The sequence below is a fragment of the Leuresthes tenuis genome, unplaced genomic scaffold (genome assembly GCF_036924035.1).
Source record: "Leuresthes tenuis unplaced genomic scaffold, fLeuTen1.0.hap1 SCAF_14, whole genome shotgun sequence".
Classification (NCBI taxonomy): Eukaryota; Metazoa; Chordata; class Actinopteri; order Atheriniformes; family Atherinopsidae; genus Leuresthes; species Leuresthes tenuis.
This window is the reverse complement of record NW_027325368.1, coordinates 17,504,915-17,526,056: the sequence shown is the minus strand read 5'-3', so window position 1 is coordinate 17,526,056 and position 21,142 is coordinate 17,504,915. Positions and strand designations below refer to the sequence as shown.

The 21,142-nt window shown below is 40.6% G+C and overlaps 1 protein-coding gene across 7 annotated transcripts in view; it reads left to right on the top strand.

The window, feature by feature from the left end:
* LOC140269443 (receptor-type tyrosine-protein phosphatase S-like) overlaps positions 1–21,142 on the top strand; it is a 67,123-nt gene that overhangs the window by 28,396 nt on the left and 17,585 nt on the right. For 4 of the 7 annotated variants that reach the window (XM_072364537.1, XM_072364535.1, XM_072364536.1 and 1 more), the window contains exons 6-11: positions 8,434–8,544; positions 14,853–15,122; positions 16,057–16,436; positions 17,630–17,831; positions 19,030–19,166; positions 19,343–19,487. In XM_072364537.1, the coding sequence (XP_072220638.1) occupies positions 8,434–8,544; positions 14,853–15,122; positions 16,057–16,436; positions 17,630–17,831; positions 19,030–19,166; positions 19,343–19,487 (1,245 nt within the window). Of the gene's footprint in view, positions 1–8,433; positions 8,545–13,527; positions 13,543–14,852; positions 15,123–16,056; positions 16,437–17,629; positions 17,832–19,029; positions 19,167–19,342; positions 19,488–21,142 lie in introns of all 7 variants that reach the window. The other 3 variants (XM_072364533.1, XM_072364532.1, XM_072364531.1) reach the window with 1 other exon arrangement.

Below are 21,142 nucleotides of genomic sequence, written 5' to 3'. Positions count from 1 at the left end.
TATGTGTCATCACATTAGGCGTTTAACTGATACGCCTCTTCACTGGGGCCGCCTTGTCTGAAATTGCATTAAATATGCACAGTGTCTAAGAATGTGAATGTAAGAGACGGTGGGGGGGGGTTCTTTGCTGCAAGAGAGAAGGGAAACTGTGATCTGTGCAGACAGATCGAGGGATGAATGCGGGGAAATCACATCTTGGATGTAAGACAGTTTATTCAGCTTTGTTTATGCTCTTCTGTAAAGATGACACAGTGTCTCCTGGAGTAGGCAGATCTCCTTTTTTTACAGCTATTCTCACTCAGCTATTCTCAGGGGAAATGAAAGTGATGGTGAAGCGAAACCATTTTGTTGCTGCTACATCCATATTCTCTGTGCCCATGCGTCCTGCCACTTCTGATATTTTCCTGCTGTCAACCAGTATCTATTACTGATCACTAGAAGTCTTTGTCAACTATACGTCTGCATCACTATTTATAGGATTTGTTGTTATGATGTTTCATTAAATTTCTCATACTTGAAGGTAGGAGTTGAAGCTGCACATACCAGCCGAAAAAATAATTCATCTCCGGGCCATGTATTTATTTTTAAGACAAGAGCCATTATCATTTGCCTAAACTATGGCAGCATCTATAACATGCTTCCATGAAGGCACCACCACACCACCTCTCATTAGCTAAAGATTGTGTGGCATGTAGTAATTTTACAGTGTACTTGCAGCTCGACATGCTATTGTTTTGTTGATTCGTTTGATATTGTTTAAAAGTTCCATGTATAATATTTTATCTTCCAGATATTCTTTCCACTAAATATATAATGAATTCATTAGATAAAAAGCCTCCCATAAAGAACAGGTGAATAACTAGGCCAGCATTGCTATGCTGTTCCTAAAATAGTAAGCTCTTCAAGCTATGTGAAGTACTCCAAGATAGGTTCCAGTTTCAGTTTTGAACTGTTATCCAGCTGCTCGAGTCTGGTGTGACGCTCAGTGGTTTTCTATGGTTGTCGAACGCGCTGTTAACCAGTTCCCTGCAGCGTTGACTGTTGCATTTCTAGGCATTTGTAGGCTGTGGCACGTTTCTCTTACTACAGGCTCTTTCACACTGATTCAGCATGTGCAAAATCCCAGTTCTTGACAGTCCTGCTGTTTGTACATGCAGTTGCCGTAGCCTTCTATTTGTGAATAAACTTGTTTTAGCCCCTGCACCTAATCTTAAGTATAGTTTCCTTCCGCTATGGTGTCAACTGTAGAGTGCACACAGTGTAATTACCTCTGTGCAAAACAGTCTTCAGTGTGGCTGTGTGGATTATGGTGTAGAAACAGCTTCTCTGCTGCATGTATGGAGGTGAATGTTTATGATTTTTCACGTGGTGATATGTGATGTGGTGGTCAGGCCTTATATGGTAGCGTTTCCACCACCATTAGGGTTTATCGATGAAGACAAGCTATAGAAATGATAAAGGCCATAGTCGTTACACTATCTTAAGACATAGCCTTGGTTGTCAAAGTTTCAGACAATACATGGCGCAAAACAAGACTAGCTGGGGCCGAAAGCAAGGTAAGCAAAGGTGAAGAGCTACAAACTAAGGAATGCAAAAAGTGAACTCTTATCCTGACCTTTTCTGCTACACAGAATATGGCATACATACATCCATTTCTAAGAATAAACTCTTGCAACAATATGCCCATCAGAAATGTTAGGAATCTAACAGCCAAAACTGCACAGTTATTCTTTTATTATTTACCATATGCTTTATGTAAATGTTTCTCTTTCTATTTCATGATTAATGGAGCTAGAATGTAGTTTAATTCTTCATCTTAAACACATTTCTTCTTTTACTGTTTCCTTTCCTAGTCTTATTCATTGTTATATACGGTGACAAATATGTATTTTCTTAGTCCTAATTGTTAATGATTTTTTAACTGGGTTGAGCTGTGTTTGGTCCTTTTTAGAGTGTCACACAAACCTAGCAGCAATTCACAGATACGCTATATTAGGCTGTAGATCACATCGATGAAACAGTAGCAAGACAAATGGCTCTGTGTGATTCACTGCAGGCTTTGATAGGATTGAAAATCACCAAAACATCACAAACCTGAGCAACAACTGTGCTTCATAATGAACCGAACACTGCGATGAAATGACTTTAAGAAAATCAATTACACATAGGGTAGACATAAAATAGCACTGAAATGCATTATGGATGAAACACTCCTTTATGGTAAGATGTTTAATGGTGACACCTTCCAAGCAAATGGCTCGGATTCAGAGGACAGCTGCCAGCTCTCACTGAACCACAACCAGGGGTCTGCTTTGATCCACGATCACTGTTTTACTCTCTGTCCCCTCTTTTCTTTCTCTGATGGGTCTTGGAAATTATTTTATGTAACATACGGGTCAAGCTGAAAAATGACATAGAGACCGCACTCGCATCTCACAAAAGACAAAAGAGGACCCACAGCCATCTCACACCCCTTAAGTATCCATCATCTGTGGGGGCTTTCTCATGCAGGTAACTGTCCACAGCTATTAAAACCACGTTTATACATCTGTTACCTATACAGACAAACCCACAAACACTCATACACCTTTCCTCCGTTACCGGGGACGCAAACATATGGTGAAGTGTAGAGGTTGTTTTCCTGACATCTTTATACCACAACCAGTAATCCATTTATTTTTCCATGCCATCTACTGCACCAGTTTAAATGTGTGTGAGGTGACCCATGACAAGCTATCTGTCTATCCCTTACATTTCAGACTAAAAGCTGTGAGTCTACCAAAGCACTTAACAGCCCTCTTAGGCCCACACTCTGGCTAGCATGTGATACGGACCCAGAGGTAGATTACCAGATAATGGATGGTTGTGTCTTTGTTAAGAACTGTGATCTGATCAAAGTTCATGGCAATTATTATGGGCACAGCTCAGGCCACACAATATAAAGAAATGTTGCTGCTTGCATCATTTTATGCTGTGTCCTCAGGGATTATCTTTAGTCCTCTTTGCTTGTTTATCCAACAGTTAGTCAGCAGAAAATAGCAGCAACAGCAGCTACATAAAAAAGGTGAGACAGAAAACTCCTTAATATATCTAAGGCTTACGGAAAGTTTAGAATCTCCCTGTGGCACGATTACATTTTCTAAGAAGTCATGCAGAGTTAAATCAATATGTCATTTTTCTTATTTCTTAACAATAAAAAATAAAAAACAGCAAACAAGTTGGGCCCATAAACCGACGAGCTTCTGTTGCCTCAAAGAGTGACTCAGTTTTTTATTCAAACTGCGTATCTGAATCATGTCATCAATTTCTCAACTGATTATCCCGCTAAGCAGCTGCGCTTTAAAGTTTGTTGAAAATTCTATACAATTAAACAATAATGTTGTAAGGGTTTATTTTTTATTTAGAAGAATGGTTCAGTGTTACATATGTGTTACAATTGCTGAACAAAGCCAATGTGGAGCCCTGGGTGGTCCATGTCACTGGCACCCATTGAAATTATAAATATATTTTTATTGTAATATTTTGCCTTTAAAGTTAGTTTTAAAGGTGAACTATTATGAAGCAGTCTGAAGTAAGTACCAATTCAAAAACTCCAACTCAAACAACTCTGCCATTTTGTTTGGGACTGACTGAAAATCTCTCACTCTGTGAGCCATTCAGATTTATAGGGTCCTGTTACATCGCAGCTCCATCTTAGATAAAGAATATCCAGCTTCTCCATTGTTATCTCCATCCAAGCTTCAAATCATTCTGCACTCACTGGACCTCAGAAGTGGGCAGTCAAAACTCTTTCGCTCTTGGTTTTCGCTTTGCAATTATATAGTTCACTTAATTAAAAAAAACAAAACAGTCTAATGATCTAGAAACTGATATTAATTTTATTGTAAATTTTAAAAAATGATTTACATTTCAATTACACATCATAACATAAGCAACATAATGCCTTAATTTTTCCTGTCTCACTCACATTGACTAACGTCTTTATGGCCTACTGCACTCAATCTAGAGACTGCCTCTAAGTCCAGCAGCAGTTCAGGCTTTTCCTTCTCTCTGCCTGCAGCGGGAGTCTAAAGTTGCTATATTGTTTGCGGGGGGCTTTCTTGACGAAAAGTTATTCAGAAGGCTGAAATGTTGCAACAGAAGTGTTCAGGTGGCAACAGAGTAACGCAGCACACCTTGCTGCCGCCCATATTGATTTGATGTGTCTGCGCATATAGAGCAGGGTTAATGTAGCGTAAGTGTGCGTGGGCCGCTCGCCAAAGACAGAGAAAGAGGGGCTAAATGGCACTACCTGCAGCTCAACGTTTAAAAAAAAAGAAAAAAAATCGATTACCTCAGTGTTTTGGGGGGGATAACCCTAATTTTCTCTCAGCCTCCACCTCTGCTTTCGCAGCTCCTGTTAGGTCCACTCATTTCCCCTGCTTGCTTTCAGTTCTCTTTCCACTTTTTTTTCAGTAATAAATGTGCATCAGTATTGGCGGCACGGCCAAACATGTGAGTTACTGTCACATTTGTTTAGGCTGAGGGGCAGGTCATTTGTTCTATCAGTAAATCAACTGAAAATGTAAAACTTTAATCACAGAAATTGTACTGTGCACCTCCCCTTCGACTGTCGATTAGTGGGGTCCAAGCTCTTTACAAATGATTTTGCAACTGATTCCACTCTCACATGCATAAACAACTCTTTTTCTAAGGTCCTTAATTAGATCTATTATTGGCATAATGCATTTCCACAGACATCTAGTAAAGATCAGACTTCGAAAGATCCTTTTTCTTTAAATAAAACAGGGCGTCCTCTCTCACCGATTGCTATCGAGTTGATTAAAATCCCCTGACTGTAATTTCATCCTCTCATCAACTGTTAATCCCTGATGTTCACAACCTTTTGCCTCGGACAGATATGGAATATTGGATCATTTCTCCTCAGTAGATAAATGACCAAGTGTAATATTTTCGACTCATTTGTTTAATTGGATTTTGGTCTAAAAATAGCTTTCGTCTGTCTCGATTGATGTTAATACCCAGCCCACAAGGTTAATTTCTCACCTTGTTGGAGATTGCAGTCCGGATGAGCTCTTTTGACCTAAATGTTCTGGCAGAGCTATCAGGTTAGCAGTATCTGTTGCCATCTGATTAGCTGAGCCTCAACCCAGCAGACATAATACACCATCCACGATGTCACAGCAGCTCAGTTTACTGAAGTCACATCTCATTCTGGGTCTGTCAGCAGCTTCCAGACAAACTAACTGCTCTTCTTGTTCTTGTATGTTTCTTACTTTCTCTTTTTCACGTTTCTGGCCTGCTCTCCCACACTGACCGTTACGTCCGTTCATTTCCAGCTTTCTCTCTGTGCTGTTTGTTTAGTTATTTATGTGTCTACTGACCTTTCCATGTGTACATCTACTGAACACCTGTCGATCTCAATGTATGGTAATTGCTTGTTTTGCATAGAGGAAGATTTCACCTGCCAATTTCAAATTTGTGCTGATGGCTAGCCATATGAGCTACTTCCAGCTGTTAGATGAGCTCTCATTTGCAGAGATCCACCTGTCCAATTCCTCTTCTCCTCCGCCTTGTCTTTCTTTTGCCTCTCCTTCTGCCTCTGCTATTTTTTGGAGAGGAGATTAGGCTTTTAAAGAGGATAATATATTCCTGTTTATTTTCAAACTCTGCTCATGAGGGAAATGAGGAAAGGAAAATAGACAGAAAGAGGGGGGACACAAGCTGTTTTTCTTTCATGTAGCTGTAGAAGACATAAGCAATGGATGACAGCGTCAGCTCGATAAACACGCTCAGATGCTGAAAACACATAATTGTGTTCCAGCTGAGAGTAATAAGGTATACTTTCCCCTCTTTTACATTTCTAAGACATGATTTTTACACATCTCCATTTACTGATCAGCAGGTATATGCTTGTGTTAATGTCCAAACTGCACATACACTCAGAGCCTCAAAAAATGTTTGTCTGTTCTGGTAAGAGAAAAGTTGCCACAGCATAGAGGACATATTGTAACATTTTTGATTGAGTTATGGAGAGATGAAATTGTGTTGTTCTGAAAACATGTGTGAGCAGTCTCTGCTCTCTTCAAAGTCATTTTACCTTTTAGAACGTGGTGGCTGCTGGCATACGTTGGTTCATTTCAATGTTTAATTTGGATTCAAACGACTTCAGATTGGTTCACGAACAGAATTTGGTGAGCTGTGATTAAGTGAAAGTCCTTGTAGTCTGCATCAAGCAAAGAGCCTTCTTCATACAACACAGAAACATTATTCAGTCCTCACTGGCTAAGGAAAAAGTCTGCACTCTGTTCTTTTGGGTAGCAAGCCTTGCACTAGCTGTTTTATTATTTCAAACATTAAATAAAACACTATTCAAATGGAGAAAATCAGACGAGTGATAGAGAACAATAGTCTGCATTTATAGAGCATCTTTTTAACCTTGGTTAGACTCTGCAAAGCATTTGCAGTGCTTACTGCACCAGGACAGCAGCATGAGTGAGGGAGAGGAGGAGTGGCCCCAGATATGCCAGCACAGCTGTTATTGGTGTATTACTACTGCAGAAATTTATGAGAGAAAATTTCAATTCCAAATGTTTAGATTGCTCTGTACTGGAAAACAGAAAACTATGTTTTCTTTCAGGAATTGTGTCTCCATGTCTTCAGGGATGGAAATTCATTTTGACATACTTTTTTTTTTTTAGATGTTCCTTCAACTGAATGAAGCATGAAAACGGTTGATTTCAGACATATTGCAGATATTGTAAATATTTTTTTTTTCTTTTTAAAGATATATCAACTTTAGAGAAAAATTCTACATGAAAATGATTCGCTATGATGCACTAATAGAATTATGGACTCATATGTATTCTACTATCTGGCAGTGTAGCTGCCTGTTGCCTTTGACATCTGCCATCTTTTCACTGATATCGACATTCTGTCACTACGTCTGCCGGCACTGGATGAATAACTGCTCCTGAAGGGCTGTCTCTCCTGGAGGAGATATCGCTCCTCTGTTGCTCCTGTTGAGATTTTTCCCTTTTCCAAATTGATCGGATTTTTCTTTTAAAGCTCAAATGTTAGAAAGCGTCATATAACGATCAGGTCGTGATATTTGGGACTATGTATGCACCGCAAAATCAAGTTAACACTGTTATTATTATCATGTAAACCGATTGAATGTGACTAGATGCAACAAACACACACATAATAACTAAATCATGATTTTGTCAATTCATATAGGCTTTTAGAAAGAAACCAACACGTAATGTATATCTAAGGTTATCTATAATTATTGTTTACTTTCTGCTACAGGACTTGTTTTTAAGTACACAATAGCGCTATTGCTTTTTCTTGTGTAAAACATTAATCTGAACATTTCTTTAGCCTCTGCTTGTATATGTTACAACAAAAAAAAGATAGAAAGTAAGTAAAATATAAGTAAAGCTCAGTTGGTGCTCTGGCTCTCCGTATCTCGCTCTACATCTCTTATGAGCCAGATGCCTTTTATCGGTCACACAAAAGATCTGGTTGAAAAAGTTGTACACTGACAGACTTGCTCTGTGTGTATGTGTGCGTGCACAACCCAGTTTATCAACGCACATGTGTCCGCCGTGTGCGCCTCACTAATGTGTGCACGTCGTGTCCATTTAGTGTTACGTCTTTTTCACTCCACGCAGTGCAGCAGCTTCTAATGCGTGGTTTTGTGCTTGCTCCTCAGGCTGCATGTCAAAGTCAGTTTATGATGACACGAATGTGACAGAGCAGACTGTAAGAGAAAAAAAAAAAAACAGAAAGTCTCTGCTGGTAAATCAAGGGGCCTCCAGCTAAAAGAAACTGCACCCTTTGAACTAAAAGAATACCTGATGAGTGCAGTGTGTAATTATGACATGTTAAGTGAGACACTTTTCATCGCTTCAAGTTTCAGGTTGGAGGATAGAAATTGTAGCAGTACGGAGCTAAAGAGCATCACTCTTCAGGGTAAAACTGCTGCCATTTTACCGCCAAAATAAGGTTGTCCTCAGTGCATCAATGTCCCTGCTGCAGGAGAGGAATCACCAACGGGTTCACAGATACTCAACTAAAACTGCCACTGAGTCTGCAGAAACAGAACAAATCTGATGACTTGCAAACTTTTTTCTATGATTCTTTTTAACTTTGAACATGTTGTTGTCTGGAAAAAGACAGGGAGAAAGGGTTGCACGGTGGAGAAAATCAGCAAATTCCCTCCAGAAAAATACAACCTCTGATATATGAGAGTGCAACCCATTCAGACGGAGCCTCGCAGAAATAACAAATACGCTGACTTTATTGCATGTTCAGGCTACAGGCGGGGAGTTACCCGAGGGCCACGATGTGGAAACACGGAGACAAAGCTCAGGATAAAGAATTTTTTTTTCTAAAAGCATAAGTAAACATTCTCTTGTCCTCTTTCAGGAGCGCTACAGATTGAGAACAGCGAGGAAACAGACCAAGGGAAGTACGAGTGCGTGGCCACCAACTCTCAAGGCGTACGCTACTCCTCTCCTGCAAACCTATACGTGCGAGGTAGGACCTGAACACGTAGCACAAGTGCGCCTGCACACGCACACATGCGCAGACAATCACACAAAAACGACTACTATTAAGGTGCTCTTGGTACTATTGATGAAGCTACCTCTTTTCCGTGACTTTGTTCTTAAACAAGATTTACTAACCCATCCATTGTCTACAATATTCGTTGACCTTGTGTTTTAATATTTCTCACAACCACCTTTAACAAGTCCACCTTAAACCCTGGTGTGATCTCGCACAGGACCATGGAGTCAAAGTGAGCACACACCTCGGTTTAACTGCATGGATACATCGCTGATCTATCTACTAAACTGGTTTCTGTACAGGAGGCATTACAAAAAACTAAATGCTTTGATTAGATTAATGGTTTGAAATTAATTTGCTTGACACTGACGGCACTGTCATGGACGCACATGATCCCTGTTTATTAGCTGAATCCAGCCTCTGTCTGTGGGTGCTGGTTTATCACCGGCTTATAGCTGAAAGACCACACCCAATGTTCAGATTTACAAGTTTATGAGAGAAGTGTGTATGCGTTGTGGGAGGTGTGTGTGTGTGTGTGTGTGTGTGTTTGAGTGGTGCGGTGAAGCGAGTGGCTTTGCGCTGGCCGTTTTTATTCTCTCTGTGTTTCCTCGTTCTCTCTCTGCCCCCCCTCACGTCATTGTGTTCTGCATCAACCCCCTTCCATCCCTCAGAGCTTCGAGAAGGTTGGTGCGCTCTTTCTTTTCTTTTGTTACTCCTTTGTTTCAGAAAGCATCACTTATTGAAACAGAGGGAAACAAAAAAAGGGAAAAAAAAAAGAAACTACTGGGGTAGCTTCGAATGGAAACTATTAAAAGCTGTATCCAAAACGAGGAAAGTAAAGCTGCTACGATGACGAAGTGGCCTGCCTACGCAGCAAAGTGCATTGACTGCATTGTGAGGCCTTGTGTGCAGAACCCTTGGTATTGCTATCACTCCCCGATCAATGTTTTCTGCATGGTATGATCTTGTTGTCATGGAGACCCAAGAATTGGAAGATTAAAAAGAGGCAATGTTTGCATGGAAGGAGCGAGAGAGAAAGAGAAAGGAGCACCGCTTGCATGTCTGTTGACTGACGAACTGACACAGAAGCATGGCAGTGTGTGTTCACGCTTATTGATATGCTCGGATTGTGATGGTATTGAACTTGCTGTCTTATGGTGTCTTGCAACTGTTCCCTTTCCCCCCTCTGTTTTTCTTTTTCTTGTTTTTTTTTTCTGTGTCCCTGCTCCCATGTCATCACATCGGCTCCAGTTGTTGCACTGAGTGGGAATGTTGCACTCGCAGTCAAGCTTCTACGTACCCCTTTGTTTTTAAGTCTGATGTTTGGTTTGTCAGAGAAGCACCAAGAACACTTATTGGGCTGAAGTCATGACATGAACTCAAGATGGCAAGATCGTATCACTGGTGATGGATATTTGCAGTTCGTTAAAATGTGATTTACTTGCACTTAATCAAGTTGAAAAACAACAGCAGAGTGCAGGGTACTGTCATATGTGCTTGTTGTCCTTGTGCTTGCAATAAGATTTCATATATCAAGCACACAGCATGGTGAGCTTATATGATACATTGACTCATTTTAGAATCAAAGTTTGTAATGGTCTAATATTTGAAATTACACTGTGTAGAATATCAATGGAAACTTAATGCAAAGATGTGCAAATTCTTTAAAATCTGTATATTTAGTTTGGGAGGAGCACAGAGACCATACGTTAAAATGCTGATTGTTGCTTGTTATGTGAACAGTTTGCTCATTTTGAATTAGATGACAGCAGCCTCTTTCAAAATAAGTTGTAACAGAGTGGACGTTTACCACATCTCTTCAAAAGTGGAATTCTTGCTTAATGTAGGATGTTGACTGCTCAAAAGTTCAGCTCTCCTATGATGTACATTTTTTCTGTTTTAAATGGATGACGGGTCTGGACTGCACGCAGGCCAGTTCCGCGTCAGAGCTCTTACTATGCTGCTGTGACATGTTCAGAATGTGGTTTGACAGGCCCTTTGAAAACAAATACAATGCCTGTTTCGTTCTCTAAAAAAAGGAATATGTCACTGTGAAACTGTATATATAGTTCAGCCTGTTTGCTGCCTTCACAGATGTACAAGTTACTCATGCCATGTGCACTAATGTACCCCTTTACCATCACGAATGCTGTCTTTTCAACTGTGTGCTTATATTAAGCCAGATGGCCCTTCTCCTCTATAGCCCGGAGAACATGGCCTCCATGGTTTCCCAAAAGAATTCAAAAGTTTGATTCATGCACAGTTTCTCATTTTGCCTCAGTCTACCATTTCGAAGTCAGTGCAAGAAATCATCAGTTAATTAAGAATTTTATAACGAGTCATGTTGCTGCTTCCAATTCATCTAATTTGTTGTGAGATTACTTTGTAAACTTTTACTGTCTAATCTCTTTCGGATCTCTTTCGGATAATTCTAATTCTAATTCTTTTGTCTGATAACGGCGTACTTTTACTTCAGTGACATTTTCAGTTCAGGGCTTTTTATGTTTTGACAGAGCTACTTTTACTTGATTAAAAGATCTGCAGACTTTTCCTTTACTTTACTATAATATACAGTAGCTGATGTTTTATCTTATTTTCCCTTACTGTTACTGACTCCCTGCACCACAATGATATGCCTTTATTGACTGACATTTGAAATTAATCCTATCCATTCTCATTCTTAGATATTGAGGGGATATTAATGATTCTCTCGCTTACAGTGGTTAATGAAAGATGTGTCCTTGAGACAGACAGGGTGGTGCAGAGTAAATGTCAGCTATAAGACGGTACAGGGATACAGGAGTAATCCTTAAGGCTGTGCCAAGTTCTACCCATCCTGTAGCTTCCAGACTCCCTACAGAGGACAGGACTAATGATAGCTTCTCTAATAAAGATTAAAGACCCTAGCTCTTTCAAACTGTATAGAAAATGGAAGGGAATCAAGCAGCTTGGCTTGATTAACTTTAAGCAAGAGGCTCCGTGAGCATGTGAGGGATTTTCCCTTGTTATGAGCTAGCTTTATTCCAAAGCACTCACCTCTTTCTGCGCGGTGGATTCTTCAGTCTTTAGCCCATGGTCCTTACAGATATCATTTTAGAAACGCTCCAGAGCCAAGTTCATGTTTCACATTACCTTAAAAAAAATCATCCTGAGTCATCATTTTCATCCTGTTCCTCATGTTACCAAATTAATCCATAATATGCTTAACAAATTGTGTTTTTATTTTTACCTTGGCTGTATTTAGAGGTAAATAACAGGGTCTGTCATGCTGCTTTGCACCTGCTGTGTCTGTGCTTATGCATGGAGCTGTCTGCCTGTCTCTGTCTGTCTCCAGCATGCTCAGAAGAGAGGAGATGGCTGCCCAATCATGTCTGTTTTCTAACAGATCTACCTGTTTTTGTCTCTTTGTCTCTTTCTTCTCTTCAACGTTTGTAACCAATTCTGGGTATTTTGGGGACATTTTTTGTTTCTATAAGTATTCCACATGCTATATATTTTTTTCTGTCATTCATGAAATTATAGTGACATCACGACAACTATTGGTTTCTTATTTGTTGAAAACCTGGAAAAATGTTAACTTCTATCCAATTGTCTCTAGATTCTTTGAGTAGGGGGATGTGGTCCATGAAGATTCCATGTAATGATGTAACTCATTCAGGAGTGGAGGTTATGCAGCAAATTTACCAGTATCTATTTATTCATTTATTCCTTTATTTATGCATTTTCACTCATTTGATACTTTATTTACGTTATATTTTTATGTATTTGCAAGTCATCCAGACAAGCTTAGACTCTTATTGTTTTGCCAGGCTTTCATTGTAATCTTTATTTTTTTTATTTTTTTTTAACCCTTTTGACTTATTTTAGGGTTAATGTTGTTTTATTCAGTCATGTTTTTACAACACATACAGTAATGTGAAACAGAAAGTACACCTTCTTTCAATTCCAAGGTTTTACATATCAGGACTTAACAAAAACTCCTGGTCCTCACAAGGTCTTAAAGCTGAATGAATACAACCACAGATGAACAGCAGCACAGAAACCAAACACATCATGTGGGCACAAAAACAGCTAACCAACTGTCAAGCACGGTGGAGGAGGTGTAATGATTTGGGCTTGTTTTACAGCCATAAGTCCTGGGCACCTTGGCACCTATTGATTCAACCATGAACCCCTCTGTATACCAAAGTATTCTAAAGTCAAATGTGAGGCCATCTTTCTGTCTGACAGCTGAAGCTTGGCTGAACCTGGACAATGTTCCCAGAAAGAGCAGCAAATCTACAACAGAATGCCTGATAAAGAAAAGGATGAAGGTGTTCCAATGGTCCAGTCAAAGTCAAGTCATTTTGTTAAGTAGACAGTAACAATATGTACTGTGTTGTCGTCCATCTGAGGCTGTATTAACCTCTTGTTAAGAAGTGCTAAGGACCAGATTATTTTCTTATTATGTCCTGATACATAGAAAAAGAAAAAAGCTTTTAAATTGAGACTGTGTTCTTTCTTGTGAACATAACTATTTAAGCTTCCTAGCATTGAGTTGAGATTTTCGATAATGTTTCTGCTCTTTGTCTGCCTCCCCTTTCATTCTCTCCTTTCATCCAGAGACGTTTGTCCGTTATTCTCTCTGTCTCTTTTTGTTTCCTGTGTTGTGACCCTGGGGTATCCTCTTCTTCATTGTTCCTTCAACATCTGATTTCTGGTCCTTTTTTCTTTCTTCTCTTAATTTTGAAGCACCTACTTTCTGAATGGGCCTGACTCTGGTATATAGCCGTGTTTTTAAATAGATCCATGTGTTTTCTTCTTCCTCGCTCCTCTTTTCTTCCCCCTTTTCCCCCCTTCCCCCGCAACCCTCCTCTAATCCTCTCTTTATCTCCACTTCCCTGTCTTTCCCTTCCTTTCCTCCCCCCTTTTTCTCTTTCTTCCTCTGCATTCTGTCTGCACCCTGATGTGTAGGAGCGACAGACACATGTACATAAGTTTATTAACTTATAAACATGCACATACTACCTCACATATCTCTCTTTTTTGCTCGCACTTTCCCGTTTTGCCTCTCTCATGCTGTCTTGGTGTTCTTTAATTAATGTGTCCAATGATCACTCTGTAATTGCCACCACACCTTTATGGACCCCTCGATCCACTCCTGTCCACATTTCCAATTCATTTGACTACACACTGTATCAGTTATGAATCCTATGTATTGCACAGTATCTTGTCGTACAATGTGGCTTTCCTTTGCTACATTGCCTGTCATTGTCTTGAAGAGACGCAGAGCTGCCTCTCTCTTTCTTTCTCTCTGTCTCTCTGTCTGTAATCCTTCTTCTATTCCTCCATCTGTCTCTCCGGTGTTTCTGCTCTTTGTCTCACTTCTCTCTGTCTCCCGCTCAGTCTTCAGTTCTTCGTTCTCTTCTTTGTGTTTCTCCACCATCTTATTTCTCTTGAGTCGCCCAGGCATGCAAATGACCTATGAGTTCAGTCTCTCGATGCATCTCTCCTAATATGTAGTCAGCCAAGCTCTGACAGATGCAGTATTGGATATAACTTGCCACTTTGCTTGTTCTTCATACGGGGACACAAATAGCAAGCAGGGCCTATTGATCGACCCCCGTGATGCAAACGCTTCCTCTAAAAGAGCCCATCTGTTGCACAAACACCTCAAGGCATAGAAATCTCAATGAAGTAAAGTTTCGCTCCAAGGAGTTTGGTAAAGTTTAACATGCTTAGTCATAGCTTAGAGGGGGGACAGTGACAGTAAAAAAATTTACATCATAAAGTCTAATTTTTCTGCTTTAATTGATAATTCAGTTCAGTAAGAAGAGAAACTGACTATAGGTGTCATGTCCTGGTTGAAGTGATACTCAAGAGTTTGTCACTATATTATTTTGAGTAGGCAGCTCACTCTGAATGGTTGAGCTCAACACAAGATTTGTGTCTTTTTGTTGGAATCATCAGTACCATAAAGTAATTGGGACTAAACTTGAAATATCCCTTTGTAATTTTCTGTAAAAACCCTGAAGTTCATTCTCCCCCTTCCTGTTACCTCTCCTCTTTTTCTTTTTCTTCTTCTTCTTTTTTATCTCTCTTGCCCTAAATTTCTCTCTCAATCTCCTTCTTGCTCTCTGCTTTGCTCTTTCTCTCTCATTCTCTCCCCCTTTCCTCCCTCCTCCTTCTTTTTCTCCACCTTTCTTCTCCTCGCTCCCCTCCCCACTTTTCTCCTGCTCCACCTTGGCCCTTTAACTCCCCACCCCTTCCTTTCTACCCCAACTCTCCTCCTTTCCCAGTGCGCCGTGTGCCCCCTCGTTTCTCTATCCTACCCTCCAATCACGAGATCATGCCAGGAGGGAGCGTCAACATCACCTGCGTGGCCGTGGGTTCACCCATGCCTTACGTCAAGTGGATGATGGGCAGTGAGGACCTGACCCCTGAGGACGAAATGCCCATTGGACGGAACGTGCTGGAGCTCAATGGTGTCCGGGAGTCTGCGAACTACACCTGTGTGGCCATGAGTAGCCTTGGTATCCTCGAGGCCACGGCACAAGTCCTAGTCAAGAGTAAGGAACCCACACAGCTAACTACTTTGCTTAGAGAAAGTGTGCAGAAAGAAACAAGTAATAAATGGGTAATAAATGAGTGTTAGGATAATTACAATTTTTCAGGAAAGTACAAACTGTCGAATTCTTTTAAGATACCTACAAAATTACATTTTGTTATGTCTGTGTCAGATACTGTTGCGTAGGTGATGTATTGTGCAAGACAGAACATATGAAATCATTATGAAATCTGATTTCAGTGGGACTTCAAGTGAGGTTCAGGTGTTCCTTGTCACTCGTTGTATACACAGAAAACTTCAAATGCAGTTTCGAGCCTGACAAGATGACGAAAACGGTTGCAAAAGTGCCAATAATGAATATTTAAACTGAGGAGAAAAAAAAATATGCCGACCAGGGCTGCCACAGTGTCAGATTTTTAGTATGCATTTATTATGTCCAAAAATATTCAACAACGATATTATCAGAATATCTTTGAAATATGTGAAAAAAGAAAACAGAAAATACACTTATTGACCTTTGTTTGACCTGTGCCTATTGAGGTCTTTTTTTTTCAAATGAATGATTCTAGAAATAAAAGGTTGTAATGATTGTATTAAAAAAACTGCAAGAAAACCCAATCCCCACTCAATAATATTGTCATTTTGTCAACTGAGATGAAATCACAATGCTGATATTTAATTTTTCTAAATATCTTTATTATCACCAATACTGCAACATGCGTAGTGCAGACTGAACAATAACCCAGTCAGGTAGTGATAGTAGGATTTGATTTGGCAGGAATGGGACTTCAACAGAACAATACATTAAATGTATGGAGCAACAGTTCAGCAGAATAGCATAAGAATGTAACTATAAGATATGTATAGACAAAAGCCACTAGAGCATTTTATATTAAAATAGTAAAATCCTGTTTATCTGTTGCCTTTTTAATCAGCTTTACCAAAGCCTCCCGGCACACCCATCGTCACGGAGACAACAGCCACCAGTGTGACCATCACCTGGGACTCCGGCAATCCCGACCCCGTCTCGTACTACATCATTCAGTATCGAGCCAAAGGCCCAGACAGCAAGTATGAGACGGTCGACAGCATCACCACCACCCGCTACAGCATCGGCGGGCTGTACCCCAATACTGAGTATGAAATACGAGTTTCAGCTTTCAATAGCATCGGGCAGGGGCCCCCGTCCACTCGTGTGGAGGCTCGCACAGGAGAGCAGGCCCCCGCAAGCCCTCCACGAAATGTCCACGCCCACGTTATTTCTGAGAACACTGTGATGGTCCGCTGGGAGGAACCAGAGGAGCCCAATGGTCAGGTGGGTTGAAGATGAACGCAGCTCTTTTTGATCTTTTCTCAGTAGCGGGAAACATACATTTCTTTCATCTACTGGTATTTCTCTCCTGCTGTCAAATAAAAAGACTGAACCGAGCAGGGGGGCATGCTTGGACCAAAGCCCCAGATATTCAATAGAAAAGCTTCTTTTTTTGTACACAGCACGTTGTACACGTTGGTAAAGACAGCACAGTTAATTCAGTACGGCGTCTTCCCTCAGGGTTTGAGAATCCAACACCAGCCAAAAGGAACAAACACAGAACGTTTTTCAAACCCTACCTTCTGCTATTCACAAGCTTATGTTTTGGGGGAAAAAGGTATTCATCAGAGGTATCATTTCTGGTCATTTTTTCATGTTTTAATTTGCGCTATGTTCATGGAGACATTAAAAATATTTTCTGATCACATTTTCCAGTCAAAAGTGTTTTATAGTCCTGCATGATGTTAGAATAATAAAAACTCAACAAAATTGACTATTGGGAGCTTATTCCAGTGAGCAGGTGCATGTGCTTTGCAGGGATTGTGTCTTGCTGGAGATTTCTGTCCCCTAACTCCCTTGCTAGTCTTCCTTGCTCTCTAAAGAAGGAAAGGGTAATTGGACTGTCCGCTCTAAGTTGAGAGAACTCCCTCTTGAGGCCTATATCTTTTTTCAAGGCTACCTAACTGCACAGCATATTCATAAAAGTACAAGACTGAATTGAGTGCATATGGGGATTATAGATATTAAAGAGTAATAACAGTGGAGATGGGGGAGCTGGAGGTTTAGGGAGTTGCCATGGCAGAGGGATTACATAAACTCTGACCTACTCACTGTATAGCCAAATTCTATAGAGCGGAGAGGTGTTGTGATTACATTTTAGAATAATGTGAAGACTTCAACAGATTTGATTGTACTAGTTTTCTCATCAAGTGTTATGCGCGTTGGGAAACTGACCTCTAACAAACAGTAAAGCTACAAATCTTCTTGGCCATCTGGACTGAAGTAAACTAGATGATGACCTTGACAGTCATAATTTCTAGTGGTGTTAAAACATGGTATTATGGATTACCAGGGGTGCATGACTGTGGGATTAAATGGAAGACCAAATAATAATAATAATCTTCCTGACCTAAAAATCAGGCACCAGTGCAAAAAACTTAACTGGGCGGGTCTCTAATTGTCTGGTCCTTTTGCAGGTAAAAGGCTATCGTGTGTACTACACCATGGATCCGTCCCGGCTTATGAATGAATGGCAGATCCATAATGTCCAAGACAGTGTGATCACCACCATTCAGAACCTCATAACCTCAGAGACCTACACCATCCAGGTCCTTGCCTTCACCTCTGTAGGCGACGGGCCCTTCTCAGACCCCGTCCATGTAAAAGTCCTGCGTGGAGGTTAGTGTGTGTGCATGCATAAACATAATCATCGCTGGGTGTTTGTGCAAGAGAATATATTTATCCTGCATGCTGGCGCATGAACATTAGCTAAGTGTTCTTTTTTATTTATATAGAGGTAAGTGGTGGATGTTTTTCAGATGAGAGTGTGCAGCACAACACAAATGAGTAATTATTTGCGTGTGTGTGCATGTATAAAATCTACTCGGTAGATTGTGCAAGTGGCTCATATAAAGTTTGGTTAGCAGTCTGTGAAAGCACTGCGAGAGCTTGACCTGTCAGAAAATGTAACTTGCTCTGCATGAGTAAATTCTAGGAGCTAGGACAGAACCGTGGAGATTTACAAAAAGCAAACAGGGATTAGCAGCCAAAAATGTCCTGTCATACCTCGCTGCTGATCGTGTCTCTTTGACAGCTGCTGTGAGGCCGTTGGTTTTATGGGAAGGGAGGTACAAATAGATGACAACTCCAAATCTGTGATGGTATTACTGCTTTAATTTTATGTGTAGCTTGAACTACTGCCAGACCATCAATCTGCATTAAGTCTTAATACTTTATAGCACATAGAAGAAAGGAAAACATTCCCAGTTTAGTCCATAGCATTAAAAAACAAAACTAATTTCTAGTTTAATTTCTTTAGCAATATTTACACACACACACACACACACACATATATATCTATGTATATATGTATATATGTATCAGCTGACAGCCACTCACAACTTGTCCACAAAAATTGGGATTTTTAGGAAAGAGAGAAACCTTCAGATCTTGAAAATCTTGTTGCTATTTGAATGTTGTATTTCAGATTTTTCTACCACATTACTTTTGCGTCATTCACTTTGTCACAACATTTTCTCACAAAATACAAAAAAACACATTCTCATAGGGCCCTCGTTCTGAGTAACAGATTATCCCTGTAGTTTACCACATATTACTTATATAAAATAATTATAAATAAATAAAAATGCCTTCAAGAAGCCATTTAAAGAAGGGAACTTACCTGCAATAACTTTCTCCTGTCAAGCAACATTTTGACTTTAATGAGTAGTGTGGCCATTTCAGTATTTTCAATTGATACAACACTTAACGCGAGAGCCGAAATGAGCAAGTCAGACAAAAACTGCTACTGAATACTACTGAATTTTTACGATTGATGAAGTTCATTGCATTTTAAATTTGGCCTTCTCACCTTCAGTTCCAGGTCAACCTGGGAAGTTTAAAGTTGGCAAGGTGACAGACACCAGCGTTGAACTAACCTGGGAACCTGCATACACCAAGGAGAAAATAGTCAACTATGAGCTACTCTACAAGCCTGTCAAGTTTGGCAGCTTGGTAAGCCTTCTTTCTCTCTTCTGCTGAGAGCAGGTGTAAAGGGAGAGATAAAAGAGAAAATCTAAAAGATTAACCCTGGTGTCCAGCACCTCTGTGTCATGTGGCGACCATCGTCACATCCCTCCTCGTGCCACCTCACCTCTCTGTGCTTCGCTCCCCTCTTTTCTGCCTCGCAGGAGAAGCTGACCTTCGGACCAAGGAACTCTTACACCGTAGAGGGTCTGAAAGCAAACATAGAGTACTCCTTCTCCCTGGCCGCCATCTCTAACAAAGGCATCGGCGCTTTCACTAATGAACTGGTGCAGAGGACGTCACAAGCCAGTACGTCTCAGTTCAACTGGGCTCACAAACACACATATTATATTTGTGTCGTATTACACCCTTGTGCAGAAAATGTTGTCTAAATATTTTGTCCTCTCACACCACATCAACACACACACGCTCGCTCACGTCATATTGTCCTGAGCTGCTCCTGACCCAGTGCAACCTGGGAATCATCTTTGCAAAACTCCATGTGTCTCAGTTTTCATCCCATCTGTCCATCCCTTCCTCCCATCCATCCATCTACATTTGACTGTGCCTTTCTTCCCCCACTCGGCCTCTCTCTTTCTTGCACAAGCCAAAACATCATGACAGATGGAGATGGAGCACCGATTAATGTTTCAGTCTTCCTTCTCTTAACCATCCTTTCACTTTTTCCACTCTATCAGCGACAAATGTCTTTGATTTCGTGCAACTGTCAGACACTCACTGGCTAACAGGCAGTTGTGTGAAGCATTAAAGGATGGTGGCCGGCCTGTTATGTTGACAAGTAAGTACCACCCAGTCTGTATTTTATACACAGCAAACGTGGGTTCTCTCCCTTGTCTCCTTTTTCTGTAAATTTTTTCTACACAAACACTGATAGCCCTTAAGAGTTCAAATGAGTGCCACAGTTTTTCTGTGACATTTAAAGTCATATCTGCTCTCAAGAGAGGACAAGAGATAACAGAGAAAATGGAACAAGGAAAAGAATGGATAAAGTATTTGCAGTCGCAAAAAAGTCCTGCAGGTTGTGGTCCCTGGAAAGTGGTAAGTTTTGTCAAGTATTTACAATCACTCAGCAGACAGACATTTTAGCTGGTCTCTTTTCAGTCTTTGCATGGGATGGCATGCTGGAGGAAGTGGTAAAGTATGGTAAAGCATGCAGCTAAGGGATGGTGCTAGATAAGCAGACAATTTCATGCAGCAGAAATCATTTCCCAGTGAGGTTATGTGCGCTTTGTTATCGCCAAGCTTTGGTGCACGTCTAGATTGTCCCCTGAGGCCAGCAGAACAGTGGCTGTATGGCTGAGTGAATAGATACTTGAACCTGTCAGCTATGACTATTACACTCCCACACCCACACATACATGCCATAGACTCCTAGAACACAAACACCCAAGTACGTCGGCTACACATGGCCTTTGTGTGTATGTTACTTATATGGCATTGTATTAGGAGAGCGATATCGATGGCTTGGAAATCCACGGTGGTGAAGGTGTGTGAATATTTGGGTCATATTTGCTATGTACCCAAGCCCGCGTCTGATTCAATGCTTGTCTTCATTCTAGCCTGACTTTCTATATCAGTCTGAGTGCCTTTCTCTGTCTTTTTTAAACCTGGATCCTTAATCCTTTTGGCACTGCGTGAGATCTGTTTTAGTTTGTTTTATCTCCTTGCTGTGAAGCCAAGACCTTCCTCGTGTCAGCAGTGGAACGTCTCACAGCACTCTATTATCCCGAGGACTCAAGGATTACGCCGCCGCGGGAGCTGGTGTTGTGAAATGAATATATTTGTCATCCCTTAAAGAAGGAAAGACACACTGTATGCGTTTTTCATTCACGAAACTGGATCCTTTATACCACTGGCTTCAACAACCAGGGGATAAGATATAATCAATGGCTATTGGATGCACATTCTCTTTGCGTATAATTAAGTTCTCCACTCAGGGTCAA